At 39.5% G+C, this 17,945-nt stretch overlaps 1 protein-coding gene across 1 annotated transcript; it reads left to right on the top strand.

Annotated features, from left to right (window-relative positions):
- The first annotated feature begins 496 nt into the window (after window positions 1-496).
- Window positions 497-9,126, top strand: rx1 (retinal homeobox gene 1). The gene is made up of 4 exons (XM_030083986.1): window positions 497-1,319; window positions 2,235-2,570; window positions 5,823-6,076; window positions 7,238-9,126. The coding sequence occupies exons 2-4, from the start codon at window positions 2,261-2,263 to the stop codon at window positions 7,715-7,717; spliced, it is 1,044 nt and encodes a 347-aa protein (XP_029939846.1). The 5' UTR covers window positions 497-1,319; window positions 2,235-2,260; the 3' UTR covers window positions 7,718-9,126.
- The last annotated feature ends 8,819 nt before the right edge of the window (window positions 9,127-17,945 follow it).

Below are 17,945 nucleotides of genomic sequence, written 5' to 3' on the forward strand. Positions count from 1 at the left end.
AGCAAGATGGTGATTTGACCCATCTAAGATGGTGATTTTGAGTCGTGCCCACCTCGGGGTGCCGGGCGGGGCCGGCGGTGTCATGGCCGCCTGCGCCGGCGGGTTGATTCACCTGTGACCTTTTCACGGCAGGCCTGGGGTCAAAGCCTTTTTTTTTTTTTTTTTTTTTAAGAATTACAGTAGAAACAGACAGTGTCCTCTGTGGTGTTTTGATGATGTTATGTCCGACGAGGCAGTTAAATATGCGGGCCTGGACTTCCTCATGCGCGTTCACGAGAAGTAGAGCTTTGAAGTGCCGCCCCTCGACCAATAAGGATAGAGCCTCAGGGGCTCTTCTGATTGGTCAAAAATACCTGGAGCGGTCGAGAATCCTTTTCAGCTCAGAACAGAGACAGATGGAAACGCTGCGCCCTCGCGGTAGTGCAGTTATACTACACTCCTAAAGGATTATCAATGGATTCTCTAACATTTAATCCAAAGAAAACACAGAAAAATTAGCACTGACTAGCAAAATCCTGCCTACGGCACCTTTAATAGTCATATTCGTTATTGATGTCACATTAAAGAAAAGTTACCCTAACGTTCACTGAAAACAATGACGTACACACAGCATTTATTTAGGCATCCTTTAAGGCCAAACCTCTTTGGTTCTCCAGCCGAACAGATTTACTTCTATGAATTGTTTCACATGTGACTAAACCATATATAGTAATCTGAAGTTTTTGTTGTTTTCCTGGAGCTCGACATAACAGTTGGTTGGATGGTGTGCTTAGTGAAAACTCTGAGAGATTCCTTTGTCTTTAAGACAATACATTAATGAAAGACAGTCTTGTGCTGGCTTCATTAGCCTGGCCTACTCAATTGTAGGTGAATGGAAATGACATTTAAAACAGTTGCTTGAGCAAAAAACAGCTGCCAATCTCTCTTAAAGGGGAAGGATTGCAATTAACCACCCTCTCCTAATCCCCTCGTTTCACCTCCTACGCCGCCTCAGCTTTGTCCACCTCTCCCCTCTGCCCGTCTCACTCCTCTCCCACTCTCCTCGCTGAGCTGGAGTAGATGGCATCTGAACTCAGCTGCTGAACGCTCTTTGACCCGGCGTGAGTTGGGTCCAGTTATACTTTATTGGGGTGTTTCTGACAGGACTGTTTGTCCCACACACTCAGAGAAAAGATACTGAGAAAGAGATGCAAGGTAAGCAAAGCTGGCTGAGTGGTTTCAGGCGGAGCACAGAGTGAAGTTGCAGGGTGAGCCGCTGAGACGAACAGGTGGAGCACTGGCATCGGTAACTTCAACACTTCAACACTGACTTCCAAGAGGTAGGCTTTGTTAAAAACCTGTATATTTACATTTAACTGAACCTAAGACTAACTCTGTGTGACTGTCGTTGATTTGGGGAAAATATAATGTGTAAAGACAGGAGTGTGAAGATGCATGTTTTCATGTTTCCTTCTGCTTTCAGTTCAATGAAGTTAGTTTATAAAGCAAACAGTGTTTATCAATAATGGTGCCTGATCACTGAGCTTGCAGCTGTATTTTTATGTGCTCTTCTTTTCGCTTCATGTATCAATTTTTAAAGCTCTGGATTTTGTACATGTTGACTACATCAGTGATTTTGCTTTCAAGATGATGATTATGTCTCTATTTATTACTGTTTCACAATTTTTATTGTGGTCTTTTAAACATGTCATGCTGGTTTTACTTCACTTTGGAAAGACTGCCACCTTGGTCAGGTCTATGTTGTGAAAGAGATCGTCATCTAAAAGGAAGTAACTGTTAAAATATATGCAAGATTTCTTTTTTTTTACGTGTTGAATAGCTGTAAAATCCACACAGCCTGCAATCATATAGCTTGTGACATTCAACAGGAGTAAAGCTGTAAGTTAATCTAGGTTTAAGATTATTTTTTTGTTTTAAAACGACAAAATTAAATGTTTAATGACTACACCTCTATAATCCACATTCCACAGCTGTAAGTGCTGACATTTCAGCAAAAAAAGTGAAAAGTACCAAAAAAATAAGTACTTTTTCCTTCATTTGTGCAGTTCAGGGTTTATTTATTTATTTATTTTTGAAGTACCGAAGCTTTCAGAGCCTCGACCCCCTGGACTTGTGAAGAGGATAATCAGGTTTAGTTGGTTAGGTGGCCAGAGTCATTTGAGGTTACCAGGTGATCTCCTCTTGTACTGTACATTTAGTCCTTCTTTTGAACGATGTCTTCTCTCTGCCCTCAGGCTCCAGTTATTACCGAGAAGCTCGAATGCATTTATCACTGGATACCATGAGCATGGTGGACGACAGCTGCCTTTCACCCAGCAACTTCCACGAAATGGGAAAAGGTGGAGGCGTTGCAGCAGGGGGCCGTGTCCACAGCATCGATGTGATCCTGGGCTTCAGTAAAGACCAGGACCCTTTGCTAAGTCCGGCTGGGCCTACGGGACTCCATAAGGCGAACATAGATGGCCTGGCAGAATCTGTGAAGCAGCAGGATCCCACGTCACACCCGTCCTACAGTGGGCACCTTTCAGCTCTGAGAAACAACAGCACTGAGCAGCAGCAGCAGTATCATGGTGAGTGAAGCCACAGTGGAAAAAAAGAACAAAAAGAAAAATGCAGAGCATCACCTTTTAGAGCATTTCATTTCGCTCCACAAGGTACCGGTATTTGCTAACAGTCGGGTAAAGTCTTTAGGATCTGTTCCGTCAGAATGTGATACTGAGGATGAAGTTTGTGACTCACAGGATTTTCTTTCTTTCATTTGCCTTAAAACTTATGAGATATTCCAGGATATTGATTAAAAAGCAGCACCCTTGGCTTTCAGTAACTGAGAGATTTGAATTGAGTGAGACAGAATTGGCATGGGTTCTCTGAAGTTGAGATATTGATGCCTCTGTGCAAACATAATAAATCTTCAAAATATTAGACTGCACAGCTGACCATAAAGCTATCTGGACTCCAGCAGAAATTGACTACCTCATTTAAAAGGATTATAATCACATGGTGGAGCTTCAAATCCAACAGATCTGGAGATGTATTGCGTTACACAGTGGTATTTTCTATGTGATAAACAGGTATATACCGTTTCCCCATTAGAGTCAGTTTGGACCACCGTAGCGAGTTATCAAAATGAAGGCGAAATCTCAACATTCAGGTAGTTAGAATATTGCTAAAGTCACTCAACATTCCCACCAATAAAACAAGAGAGGCATAACATAAATTTGACATTGTGACCCTTAATATTTTTTTCAAGACACATCAAGAAGAATATTAAACAGCAAAAAAATGCAGTGCACATGTAAAGTCTTTTGACATACAAAGCTTTGGGGGGGGGGGGGGGGGGGGGGGGGGGGGGGAGATGGATGAACAAGCAAAGGCACTCAAAAAACACTGCCCAGAGATGAAGACAATGGCAATAGTCCAACTGTTTTCAGATTCTGCTGCAGATATTTCCCCACAGGGCATTTAAAAATGAAAGTCAATCAAGACAATCATTTAACAAAAAAATCCTGAATTTTGGATTTTTAGTCTGTGTTGCAACAATCCAGGTTCTTGGAATTTGATGGATTGATTGATTGATTGATCAGTTCATTCATTCATTCATTCAATAATATAGATACAATAATATAGTAAACTGCCTATTTTCAAAGGTATTTCAATAGACATGATTGTATTGGTATTGGTATTGTGCTATTTGTTATATGTTGTCATTTGTGTGCACTGAAAGAAAAAAACTCATCTGCAGAGAGAACCTGTGTGTTTTATACTGTTGGCGTGATGCAGTGCCTGTTGCATTTACTGAACTGTGTGGACTGAACTGAGAGATAAATCACTGGACAAGATGGTGCAGAGGGTTTATATCCCCAAGACCAATCCCATCTCCTTGTGGAATTCCCCTAATCTTCTATTCTGTGCAGATTAGATTGTACAGTGGTTCATTCGGGTGTTATTTTTATTATTCTGTGTCAGAAACAAATTTATCACGTGTAATCTGAAGCTATTTTCACATGCAGGATCAGGCAGGTGGCGGGTGATTTTCTGGAGAATTATTACAAAAAAGAGAGAAAAAAAATGCTGTTGCCATGAAATGAAGAGGGATTTATCACCTCAAAATCAATTATTTCACATACTTGAAGTGCAGTTGAGTTTTTTTTTAAGGATACCAGACACAACGCAGTGACATCATTCTTTTATATTTATCTATCCTGTGAAGTTATCCCAGTTCCTCCTGACTGAGCAGCCCCTCTGTGTTCGGTGTCGGCCGGCCCCCTCTTCTCTGTGCTGAGAGGTTCTGCTGGCTGATAAACAGTAGGGAGGCTTCAGACCAGCGGCGGCGATGGGCTGACAGGGAAGGAGCTGGTCACTGAACCAGACCTGACCTCTGTCTTTGTCAGAGCCTGGCCTTTGTCATAGCTGCTTAATGAGAGGTGGATAAATGAACCCCCCAGATCCTGCTTTGAATCTGCCCCCGTTTGTCAGAGAGAAAGACAACAGTAACCCCATTTTTATTCACATAAGCCCGTCTCTTTAACAGGAATTAGTTACTGTTTTAAGTATACACATAGTGGTTTCAACGGGAGACCTCTTCACTATGGATCAAAGTGTTCATAGGAAGATGAATTTCCACACCCACTGTCATCAGGTGGAAATGTTCATTCTTGACTTGACTTAAAATCAGAAATTTATTATCTTAATCACTTTACACCTCAAGGTGTAAGGTGTGATTTTGCTGTGGTCTTGGCACTTTTGCCATCAACATATAGCTGTGAAAGCTTTAAAACTTGTTTTATGCTCCTCAACACTATTGACTGTTGACAAAATCTTACAAGGCAGCTAATGCACATTTAAAACCCATGTTTTTTTTCTACAATAGTACGTTGATTCCAAAACTTGAGTTAAAAGAAGTGGACATTTGCCATATATTTCTTTAAAAATCCCCAAACATTTCTCTGTGAATGTGTTGTCTATTGCCATCTCTGTTAAGTTACTCTACGTATGTCTTCTGAATTTTAAAGAGGACATCCTCGGCTTTCCAGTGATCTCAGTGTCATGTAATGTCACACACACATACACAATTCTAAAAGAAATTGCATAACAGCTTACTCTCATTGATTTCTTAAAGCTTTGCCACATTAATCCAGGGACTGTATTGATCCTGAAGATTCTTTAGTAGTACTTATGATGAGCAGGCCAAATGGCTGTTTTTATTGTGTATTTGAAGTCCAGTTGACCCACATCCTGGGATTGACAACTTACCCAACGCGACCTGAATGGAGAAGGCTTTGACTCCAGTCCAGCGTTGGCTCTTCGGGAGTCACTGCTTCACGAGAGCAACTGATCTGATTGCTGGATCATCATCTTTGTGCTTTATTTAATCAAATTACTTACTGGCCTGCTCATTCTAATTTAGTTAACTTTACCAGCAATCTGGTCCTCACAGTGTTAAACGACTTCAGTCTATTCCTTATCTACATTTATATGTGTAAGGGGTTTTAAAACTCAGTGTCTGCAAAATTAACTGTCGTTACCAGATATCTTTCTAAAGACAGTAGACCTCTGGAGAAGATAAACATTAGAATCAACTTTTCTAAATCCCATTAGGAATGTTTCTTAGCTTCATTGAGGTTCAGGGGATTGCTTGCTTCACTGACCTACAGTAGTCTATTGTTGCAGTTGTCAAACTAATGTCTGCTCTGCTGGAAAGAGAAAACTTACTCTCTTTACTTCAAAAATGATTTTTTCAAAAAGTTATTTTAATCTCTCTCTTTTTTTTTTCTTCCTTTTTAACAACACAAACAGATTAATGTTTCTTTTATCCTTCACAGAATCTGGATTATTCACAAACAAGTGTGATGAAGAGCTGAGTGAGCTGAGAAAGAGTGTTGATAGTGATGAGGGCAAATCTCCAGAGCCGTGCAAAGATGACCAGCCCAAAAAGAAGCACAGGCGCAACCGCACCACCTTCACCACTTACCAGCTGCATGAGCTGGAGCGTGCCTTCGAGAAGTCCCACTACCCAGACGTGTACAGCCGGGAAGAGCTGGCCATGAAGGTGAACCTCCCTGAGGTCCGGGTTCAGGTAAGAGGAAGCAATGACATGCCAACACAAGGCTACCTAATGATATTTACACTTTTGACAGTCAACAACAAGGAGACCCCAGGAATGTTTAATAGTTTTTAATTGTTTCATGTTTCATTGCGTTGGCCTGTTTCTTCAAGATATGCGTGTAACTACATGCAAGTTGTGTACAGCTCCACTGACATCTGTAGGCTTAAGCACAACGCTTTATGAAGCATCTTCAAAATTAGCTTGTGTGAAACATATAATATTCCACCTCTTACTGAATTCTTAGACATGCCTCATTTACCCATGCCTAAGTGGATTATTGCTTTATTTGACTCTTTTGTGACACATTGTGACACTGATTTTGATTGATGTCAGTCAGTAATTTGACTGTTATGCATTGCTGATATTGAAGCTATGCCATGTTATATAAACTAAGCTGGATTACACAGAGTATGTGATTCATATGTCCTTCAGATTGGTGCTGTTTTTACAGTAGGTGTTTAGTGAAACTACAAGTGTTTACCTCGCCTTCACACTGCAGATAGCCTTTAGAATTAGGGGTTCCGAATCAAGCCAAAGCCTTTGGCCATTGGCTTGATTTGGAAACACTCCAAGTCGGTATTCAGGTAAGGAGATTGTTCCAGAGAGTTAGGAAAGCAATGTGCATGGACTGAAGTGTGAGGATGGTTCTAGATGCAGGGGTGTTGTCAGGACAGGAACATGTCATCTCAAACAGGAGGACTTCTTCAGAGGAAAAGAAAGGACAACCTTAAGACTGGACTGTATTTTAAAAACTGCAGAGAAGCAGCAAAATTTTAAAACTGATAGATTAACATTTTGTGCAACCAAACAAAAACCGAGCTCGGATGTAGCCTGTGACTTACTACCCCTTCAAAGTCTGGCCTTTTTAGTTTTACCCATACAAAGAAACAACACATGTTTTGAAGTCTTAGGTCATTTTCTCCTCAGCATTTGTTTCCTATTGTAGCAGAGTTATAGGCTCAAAGAGGTGGTTTGATCCATCATGGTAGACTTCATACATCCCCTTTACATTTTAAAGTTCATTCAGACATTCAGACATACTCAGAACAGCTTCATGGACTTCAGCATCCCATAACTCTGGGTGAAAAGTGGTTTTGTCTTATTATTCATTCATTTATTTATTTTTTGCAGGTCTGGTTTCAGAATCGCAGAGCTAAATGGCGTCGGCAGGAAAAAATGGATGGCAGCACCATGAAGCTCCACGACTCACCCATGCTCTCCTTCAACCGTCCAGCACCGGTACACAACAGCATGGCCCCCATGACCAGTTCTCTCCCCTTGGACCCCTGGCTGACCTCTCCACTGTCCAGTGCTACGCCTGTGCACAGTATCCCAGGCTTCATGGGACAAGCTCAAGGCCTTCAGCCCAGCTACTCGAGCCACAGCTTCCTCAACTCTGCTCCTCATGCTCCTCATCCTCACTCTCACCCTCACCCGTCCATGGGTCAGGGGATGCAAAGTATCGCTCCCCCTCCATACCAGTGTCCAGCACCATACCCTGATAAATATCCCCTGGAGGACGTAGACCAGCGAAGCTCCAGTATTGCTGCACTGAGAATGAAGGCCAAGGAACACATCCAGTCGATGGACAAGACCTGGCAACCCATGTGACTATGAAACTTTGCAGTTTATTTTTAGCGGCGTTGGAAAAAGCAGATATTGACTGGATTTATAAGAGCCGAATGAAACTGACATTGTGTTTTTAAAAAAAAAATTTTAAAAAATAATGAGGCATCTGTTACCTACAAAGCAAGTGGAATGGATATCGTTTTGTGAAAGAAGTTTGTGGACTTTTGATTTTTTTTCTAATCTCAAAGACATTAAATTGACTTTAAATTGACAAGTGAACCCCCCCAATCAATCTAGTTACTAACGTTGCCTTAGGAACTGTAAAAGCACATTATCTTCAGAGTGACCATTACTAAGATCACACATTGCACCCTGAGAATTCATCATCCTCCTCTGTGTCAAATGAATTCACAAACAATATCTTCACATCCCTGCTGTTCAACTGAATAGAGGCCAATTGCTTGCAAAATGCACAATTTTTATGCACTGACACTGGGAGGTTACAATTTCTGAAGTCTGTTGTACACATAACTGGTCAGCCTTGGAAATAATATTTGCATACCTAAAACATGCTGGTGAACACTCCGTGACGGCACCTGGTGTTTAAACAACAAAACTCCCAATTTGGGAATTTTCAAACCATTTTTCTTTTGTTATGTCAGTTGTCCATTCTTTACAGTTTATATTTTTTTCACCGACTTTATGTTTTTACTAATTAATGCAACTGTCAGTGTTCATGGCTGAGCTAAGAGTCCGAGCTTTGTAAATGAAGGTCAGGTCTCGGTGTAATGTGAAATTAAGGCATGAAGACTCGAATCATGTACTCGTGTCACATATCATGGGCGAGTTCCGTAGCAAATTTCATGTTCATCTCCAACTCAGTGTTTAGATATTTGTGCAGAGTTTTGGTTGTGGTTTAACTGGAGAGAAGTGACAGCAAAGTACCAGTGAGGCAAGGTGTGAATCTCTACTGTGTTGGTCACAAACTGTAAAACAAATATTTTTGAGTGGGAAATGACGTTAGAATCAGAAATGTAGTGGCACCTTTGTGGACCAACGGTGAGAGTATACCAAAAATTATTCTGCACAAATACCGGTACTACAATTGAAATACTGAATTGTGCTAAGATGCTTTAAAGAGGGAGAAAAGAGAGGAAAGGAGAGAAGCTGAGCGAGTATGAAAGACAGACAGACTGACCAGTGGAGTAACCCTCTTTTTGCTTGAGTGGCTGTTGGAGGAGAAAACCTGTTGGCAGCTCAGTGTTGGGTGGCTGCGTGTACGTGCAGCGCAGCAGAAAGAGCCCTGTGTGATGCGTCACCCCACATAGTTTACTCTTTGTTCAGCACAATTGATCCAAGTGCATCCTCTTTGTCTGAAACTGAAGGGAATAGAAACGGTCTCAGGCTGCACTAAATAGGCCCTTGTAACCATCTTGCTATGATTTTTTTTTTTTTTTTTTTTTTTGGGGGGGGGACGGTTGTTTTTTCTCCCATCAATCAAATAGGAAGAAGCATATAGCTGCTACAATCATTAGAGACACAGTATTGGTATTTTACCATCTGTCAGACAGTGAAGGTCTGCTTGTTTTAAATGTAGAGAAGATTAAACATACAAACACGCAACATAAACCTACATGTATATTGTCAACGGGGCAAACACATAAAACAGGAGCATTTCACTGTTTCAGTAGTTGCTGGAACCATCTCATTACAGAAGTGAAAATTATGTATTTTAACTTTTCATAATATGACAAGATGGAGATACAATCTGTAATTTGAAGTGCAATTTAATGAAGAGGATTCATCTTCTGTGTAAATGACAATGGTCTAGTTGTGATATCTCATTTAATTTTGACAGACAGCAACAACAGTCTTAAGTCATATTAAAATGTGTCTATTGCTCAGTGAGGGAAAACAGCGCAACACTGGCTGCTCGTCATTTGTCTCATGTAGTGTTTCAGCTGTGTTGGTTTAAGATGTTCAGACAGTATTAAACAATGCCTGCACCTCACACCACAAAAGAAACAAGGGTTACCTTGCACATTGAAAGCTTCTTTAGGCTTCAAAATATGTGTGATTTTGGGCCAAGAATAAAGCCAAAGGTAGAACTAATGGACAAAGTTGCACTAGGACAGGTTTAGTTTGTTTTTATGTGAAATTGTACAGGATAATGTCTTATGCGTCCTGCTTTTGTCTGTTCAGTGGTATCATTGTCTTATTTCTTTTTGATTCTGTTCTGATAAGTGTTGTCCACGTTCATAAAAGAATGACGAGCTACTGAAAATAAATATAGTTTGATAGAAACTTCTTTGCCAGTTTCTCGCTGCAGTGCTTTCATGTTGATCGGCACACTGATTCCCACACAGCGCACACCTTTTTTTTTTTTTTTTTACCCTGCAAAGACGACAAGAGCAGTCCTAGATTACAACGGTATAATCGTTATCATCTGACATACATGGGCAGAGACATTCTTTCTTTCCTGCTTACACTAGTGTTTATCCTCTCTCTCTCTCTTTCTCTGTCATGTACAAGCTGGCTCTCTCTCTCTCTCTGTTACCCCTCCCAATCCTCTGTTGTGCTCCATGGTTCGGTGGCAGGATGCCAGCCCGTTAGGAAGATGAGACTCCAATCAATCAGGGCTTCCCAGGGGGCCTCTGACCACAGGGCCCTGCTCCCTAATTGCCCCCAGGCAAGCAGGCAGGTTGGCAGACTCAGCCGCTGCAACACATGTTCACAAAGGGACCGGTGCCGCTGTGCTCACAGGGCTGGTCAGCGTGTGAATCACTTTCCAGGACAGATGGAGGCCATATGGATAAGTCAGTGCAATGTTTGCAGGATATCTGACAAACAGGAACTTACTAAAGGAGAAAAATAACAAACTCCTTGAGAACGCTTACATTAGGGATAACTTGGCCACCTAGCACAGTATCAGGATGACAGACTCGTGAAAGCAGACAACACCTTGAACAAAGGGTAAATTGGGTTTGTTGAAAGCTAAAGCTGAAAAAAAAAACGTGCTAACAAAAAGGATATTTTATATTTGTGAATTACCCAACCTACAGTTGCTGGTTCAATTAAAACTATTCCTCAATTATTATTTTGAAGAATAGTATCACAAAATGATATCATTGCTTATATGCTGTTATTAAAAAAATGTGTTATACTGAAACCCAGTTAAATTCACAGCCTAAGTCAATTTTTCAAGTTTTTTTTTCAAGAAAAAGAAAAAAATACACATAGAGAATATCTCGTCTTTAAAAATAACTCAACAAGGATTTAATCTGAATGACATTTCCTAATTCATTATTGCGATAAACTGCTATGCAGTGGGTGTAAAACAACATGACCCGTTCAATTAAAGGTGTCAGCCATTTCATCAGAGGTGGCAACCATTATCGAAAGTGACCTGGACAAAAACAAAACTAAGCAAAGCAAAACCAAACCAACCAATTAAACAAAAAAAAAAAAATCTTTGCTTGAAATATTACTTAAGACAATAGTTTAGTGTTTCAAGTGTCATTATTATTTTTAGCTTCCAGAATTTTTAGTTCTCCTTCTGATATGTGTTTGGTTCATGCCTCTGATGCATTACAATGTGTTCCTGACACAGAAATCAAAAACTAAAATCGATAATTGTCCTTTTCTTTTTTTTTTTAACACTCAGACTCACACATATTGGTGCCATGATGGTGTGTTCAATAATCTTGAAATAGTCTTTCTGAAACTCCGGAATATACCTTAAGACCTTAAAAGTGAACTTGGTAAATCAACCATCTGTCCTTTTCTGAATATGAAAAACTACAAAGTTCTGTAATTCAAATAAATTTAAAAATCAAACATAAGCTAAAGTAAAACAAATAAAATATGTGATAGCTGATCGCCACACTGTGGCCAAAAGCAGGGGAATAGTTCAAATAGTTTTGGATTGTATTTGTAAATGATACATACAAAATTTGAGACTGTCTGCTGTACATTTACTATTTTCACATGCTGATTTAGATTTTGAGTGACATTTCTTTTTCCTGGAAGAGATTAACAAACTCGAACACTGGGGGATACATTATTAAAGGTGAAACAACGGTTTGCTACGGCAGCTAAAGGAAATGTGAGAATTTGAGGAAGTGGAGAAAGTGAAACGAGAAACATTAAGAAAGAGATTAAGTTGGGGAAATTTGTGTGTGTGTGTGTGTGTGTGTGTGTGTGTGTGTGTGTGTGTGTGTGTGTGAGCTGAGGGGAGTGGGGGCAACGAGAGGAGGGAGGGTGGGATGGCTGCTCATCGGAGTTAATGATGTAGAAAATCCCCCAATTAGAGCATTTTCCTGTGTTGCAGGATGAGTTCAGAGCTGGGTCCTCTGACAGCCCGGGGATTAGTACCCAGGCCGGGCCGAGCCGGGCCTGAACAGACACTAACTAAGTGCCGGACAGCTTGGCACTGCTCAGCTGAGGCCAGGCTGAGGCTATAGTCCCAGAGGGGGCCGGGGTAGGCATGCGTTGAGCCGGAGTGAGTGGCACAAAGGAAAGCATGGGAAAAAGAGCAGCAGCAGATCAACATGACAAAAGTTCTGACAGAGAGGTATTTCCTGATACAAAAACATTTATGATATTTATTCAAATGTGGCAAAAAAAAACACGAGTATTGTGTCTATTTTGTCCCCTGACTTGTCAGATAATGCACATATGCTCTCAAAAATTTTAATGTGATGTGTCAAAGGTACAAAGATGAAATTGTGTGAGAACAATGCCTGCCAAAACATGATTACAAGTGATCTGAAAATCTGGATTGTTCGGGTAATTAATTGTGACCTTATAATGTTAAAACTGTCTTGCATTGGTGAGACTCGGAGATCCAGCCTTTTATCTCTTCTATTCCTGGATTCCTGATGAGTGAAACAAAAAATCTGACCCCAGACCTATATTTCCTCTCTGTTTTTAGCAAAGCGGTTTTATGTGTCCATATCTGAGACATGATTGTTTTGAACCTCACAGTAGTATTGCTGTTGGCACTCTCATCTCACAGTGGGAAATATGGTTGGGCATCTTTCTGTGTGGAGTTTGTTTGTTTTCCCACTCTGTGCATGAAGACATGAATGTGATTACCTGCCTCTCTGTTTGCCCTGCGACCTTCTGGGCGTCTTCCACCCATAGCTCAACTGGCATTTGCGGCAGTTCTCTGCAACCCTGAGCTGGATCAAGCACTATAGAAGATGGATAGATGAATGGAGGAGTCTCATGTGGCTTTGTTCACGGCTTGACTGTCTCAACTGATTTGAAGTGTGATGCAGATGTGAACACTCTTGCTACTGGTTAACTAAAGCCATGCATAGTTTCAGTGAGTCATTGTTCTTTATGTAAAAAGATTCACACTAACAGATTTTCTGCAGAGCTTTATAACGACACTTCATTAAACGTAGGTGTTTTTTAGCTGGAGGGCCCTGAAAGGATGCAGGACTGTGGGCAACCAATCTAAACAGACTCCAGCTTTGTGAACACAGAATGTTTTTCAGAAAATGCCTCTGTATTAATGCATCTTAAGGGAGCTTGAAAGTTTTATTAGGATCTCAGTACATCACATTTATTAATCTAAAAGTATTATCTGACTGCAACAACAGCAACAACAAAAACCCTTCAGTTATCTTGATATGCTTTGGAGTTTATCAGGTCTACATTCAGACTACAGTATCAGCACTTATAGTCAGTGGAAAATATTTTGTTGTCTGCCAAGTTTTAATGGTTTCCTTTATTTGTTTCCTTTACAATGAACTGTTGTGTCATTTTCTTAGAAAACTTTTTTAATTTATGGGTTGATGTTTGAAGCCTTGGGATCAGTATCATAACTGCAAGATTTATTTATCAAAATGTCATCAGTGACCACACATTCTTTCATACAAAACTCCACCTTTATATATTTTTCCATGTGAAATTAATGTGGATGTAATTTTTTTTTTTTTTTTAAAAAGTCACAACATACCAGATGATGAAAAAACTGCATTTAGAGACACTTGTCTCTACAGTTCAGTTCCTTAAGTAAGAACGACCAAATCCCTAATGACTAATTAATTAATTGTGTAGTCTATTATTTTGCTCCTGCACCAGAGTAGATCTGAAAGGGCCACGGCTGGAGTTAACAGTCTTATTGGAGAGACGCGTTCCTTGCTAAGGATAATAAGGGAAAATAGCGGAATTAATTGGGTTTGATCAAGAAAGCTTTTCAATGGGACACAGCTTTTTCGCATGACATAATTAGAGGTCACTTAAGGGGGATGGGAGGGGGATTTGCTTGTTGGCGCCAGTGTTGTGTGGGTGTGTCTGAGAGAGGGGGAAAGACAGACACAGTGAGTGTGTGCGTGTGTGCATTAGTGCTTCCTTCACACTTGTAGAGCCATGTTGTGTGTCTGATGTGGTAAATTTCTATAAGCCCACTCACCAGAAAACACACAGTGAAGTTCACAGGGGGGCCTCAGTGCACTGTGTGTGATTATCACTACAATTGCCAGCATTAAAGGCCCAGAACTCAGTCTTTTGTTATTGCAACATGGTCATTAACTGTGCATTTCAGAGACTGCATCACTGTATAGAAAGAAGTGACAGTAGAAAAGTGCATTCAGTGGTGTTTTGGAATGACCGCAGAACATCTGGGCAAATTGAAGGATTTTATCACAAACTTGTCATGAATGTACAATCGAGTAAGAATATAGTCCAGAACAGGGCACACAACCCGTCCATTCTGAAAAAATGCCTGTACTGTCTGTCATATACCAAAACCAGGATTCACACTTGATTATGGTAGATAAGCAAATATTGAATCACGGTTATGCATCAAATTTATATCAATGGAAATGATGTAACTTCACAGTTTTCTATTTTTAGCAGAATTTAAAGACAAATAAGTCCGGCAAGTTTAGGGAGTCAGCTTTAACCCATTTTGCATTTTACTGAAATGTGCTTTGGGATGACATTACTGTACAAGCCAGTGTGACCAAATGTGAACCAGTAAAGTGAAAAGACACTTAATCCCCATTTAGTCATTGTCTTTTTTTTCTTTGCAACTTACATTAAGTTCAAATTTCTGTATGACCTACAAGTCACACTGGATTTTCCCAAAAAACAGAACTTAACCAATTTCAAACACTGTATGCAGCTCACAGAGGTGAACAGAAATGACCCTTCAAAAAAAAAAAAACTTCTTAGTTCTCCGGCATAATTTATCATGAAGTAGGGTGCAAATGGATATGGTGAACTGCACTTTTGAATAACATTCATGTCAACAATAACTTAAATGAGTGAATGAATAAAAAATAAATTTAGTGAGATGTTGTAGAGTAGGCTCTTGATTTTTTGACCATTATATGATATTGTCCAAAATCTTATTTAAGAAGCAATTCAACTGATTTGATAAGATCCCTTCCTGGTTACAACTATTTCAGTTTCAATTGTAACATCAATTCTGTATAATTTATATTTTCTGTCCAAATTTTTAAGATGCTTTTACATAAACATCTGTTGTAAAACATAAAAACTCAATGCCTTTCAAATGAGTACATTGCTTAGGAATGAATGTAGTCTTTTTCATGGATTTTTCAATTTGTTTTTCTTCTGTCAGTATTTGTTAAAAATCAAGCAGCTATGTCCCATCAACAGATTTAGAAAATGACAATTTTTTAAACGTACACCTCTTATGTTTGTTCTCCTTTTATATTTTCATCAATCACGGTGATTATGAATATACACTTAGGCAGTCGATGACACCACAATACATCTTACTTCTTTTCAACAACTAAGCCAAAGCAAAAATTAGCTCATGCCAATTATGTGTCAGTATTGCACTGATTATTCCTGATCAAAAATATGATCTAAAATATGGCACAAAATAGCTTTTGATTTAAGACTTTTTATGATACTAATTGAATCTTAACCTTATTAATAAACTTGAAATGATCATCAATGAACAAAAAAAGATGCTTGTGTTATCTTATTGATTGCACCATGAAGGTGGTGCTTTGATAAATGCCTATGGCAGCATGAATATAGATTCCCTGGCCAACATTAGGCATTCAGTCACTCATGAATCTAAGCAGACTGCTTAATGGCATTCGCATGATGACAGTCCAGTAAATTTAAGTATTTAGAACAACTGGAAAAAAGAGGGGAATTGCATTGTATTGGGCTGTTTTGAACATTTAAAAAACAGACGACATAAGTGGTAAAAAACTTTATGCTTGACTGAAGAATGGATAGGTCAGAGTCACTCAAACCATAAGTCACTATATCAGCATAAACCCATCTGTGAACTTTAAGCATGCTGAACTCTGAATATCAGACTGGTACCACCTCTAAAAGTTAAGATTAGAAAAACAAGGTTACATTTCAAAGAAATTTACCCTAAATGAACAATAAAAGATTGTGCAAATGTTGCCAGGTATGAGTGTCAAATTCTGCAACAACATTTAGATAATGAGTCACATCAGGCATTAATAATATGAAAATATGATTAACTTGTCTTGATTGTTGAGGCTGTTTCTGTTAGTTTAAGATCTTAATGGTTAGTTTTTGGCATGCTTTGCATCACTTACAACCAAGTTGAACGCAGCTGGCTGTGTTGTTGACATGTCGTTATCAGAATTTGTCTTCCCGCTCACAGGATGATGAAGCCCCATCACCTCTGAAATCTAACAATTCCCTGCAGAGCCTGGTGCTATGAAGGTGGACACAGTTGGGGCTGTTTAGTGAACATACACAGGTACTGTATGTGGGTCCTACCTATAAGGAAACTTTGTGAAAAGAAAGGCTTTCGAACGTCTTTTGAAATGGATCTAGTGCGCCCTCTGTTGTTGAGACTCGGTCATGATAAAGACCTCGGCATGTATTTTGTTCACTTGCTTCACTGTGAATATTGCCCACTGCAATAGTAGCCAATATGGCTCCCACAATTACCTTGTTAAAAGCCGTTCAGACAATATCTACCATTTGTAGCCAATTTGTATTGTAAAGCATTGGCATACTTTAATTAAACTGGAGTCAATAACCCACCAAAAACTGTGAAATGAAATGAAGTGTCTTTTTTTTAAGTTTTCATAATATACATTATAATCAAAGCTGAATAATACAACTCCCATTGGTCACATTTTTTTAATTTCTATGACTTGGTGTAGCTTTAACTTTAAAATTAAAATGCAATGTTGTTAGATGTTCAGCTCTAGCTTTTGACTCAAGAACCATGCAGGATGGATACCAGTGAACACGTTATCAACAAAAGTGACAATTTCACTCAGTCAATACTTTCTGTGTCTTGGTTGTTTGTACTCTAATGAACTGGCGACCTGTCAAAGGTGTATCCTGTACCCTCGCTCAAAAAAAAACAAAACAAACAAAAAAAAAAAAACTGCCCTGAGGCCCTGCACAGCGTTACTCAGGAGGAATGAACAAATGAATGAGCAACTTGTTCTCCTTTGATTACTACAATAAAAAGAAAAAAAAAATATTGCCGAAATTTAGGTTTAGACGTCATTCACACTGAAAGTGAAACAAAACCATTTAAAAATAACAGATAAAGCAAAACATGCCAGACATTGTTGGGACAAATACACAGCATTAACTCATGAATTCACTTCACTTCACTTTAAGTATCAGGCATGCAAAGGGCTACGTTAGCACAGGAGCTCAGACACCAGTGTTCTTTCTGTGTAGAGCTATATTGCAAGAGTTTCCCTCAAGGTTTTTAATGTATACCCAATTCTAATCCGAGTTGTAATTTGTAATCAATAATTTAGGTAAACATTTACAAAGCAGCCTATTCAGAAATAGGTTGGTGTGGAAAATAAAGCCCTTGACAGCAAAAGTGTAGAAACTGTCTCAATCGCCTGATTAACACCAGAACCACGCAGAGCAAGCCTTATGTATTTTATTATTGTGAAACATTCTCGTGTGTTTTGTACTCATTATGATCAAAATGAACGGGCTTCACGTATAATAAGTAAATCCATTGCTCGTGGTGTGGCAACTCAAGGAAAACTGGTGAAATAAGAAAAATAAATTTCACTCTTGAAACCATTTTATTTGTGCACACATGCACGCTATGATGAAGGGAAACGCGATCATTTGAACTGATTGAATTGGCCTAAGTTCTTTTTTCTCCACGCATGCTTCACACTCCCTCCAGCAGATGGCGGTAATTCAACTCCCATGTTAGTTACAGCAGAGGAGGCGGGGAGGAGGAAGTAGAAGAATAAGAAAAAGAAAAGTAGAACTCGAAGAAGAAGAAGAAGAAGGCGGG

This window comes from Salarias fasciatus, chromosome 23 (assembly GCF_902148845.1).
Source record: "Salarias fasciatus chromosome 23, fSalaFa1.1, whole genome shotgun sequence".
NCBI classification, from domain to species: domain Eukaryota; kingdom Metazoa; phylum Chordata; class Actinopteri; order Blenniiformes; family Blenniidae; genus Salarias; species Salarias fasciatus.

Bases quoted from the DNA above. Each gene is read 5' to 3' on its own strand.
- rx1 (XM_030083986.1), top strand. From the start codon at position 2,261: ATGCATTTATCACTGGATACCATGAGCATGGTGGACGACAGCTGCCTT. The intron at 2,571-5,822 runs GTGAGTGAAGCC...TATCCTTCACAG, and splicing joins GCAGCAGCAGCAGTATCATG to AATCTGGATTATTCACAAAC. The intron at 6,077-7,237 runs GTAAGAGGAAGC...TATTTTTTGCAG, and splicing joins TCCCTGAGGTCCGGGTTCAG to GTCTGGTTTCAGAATCGCAG.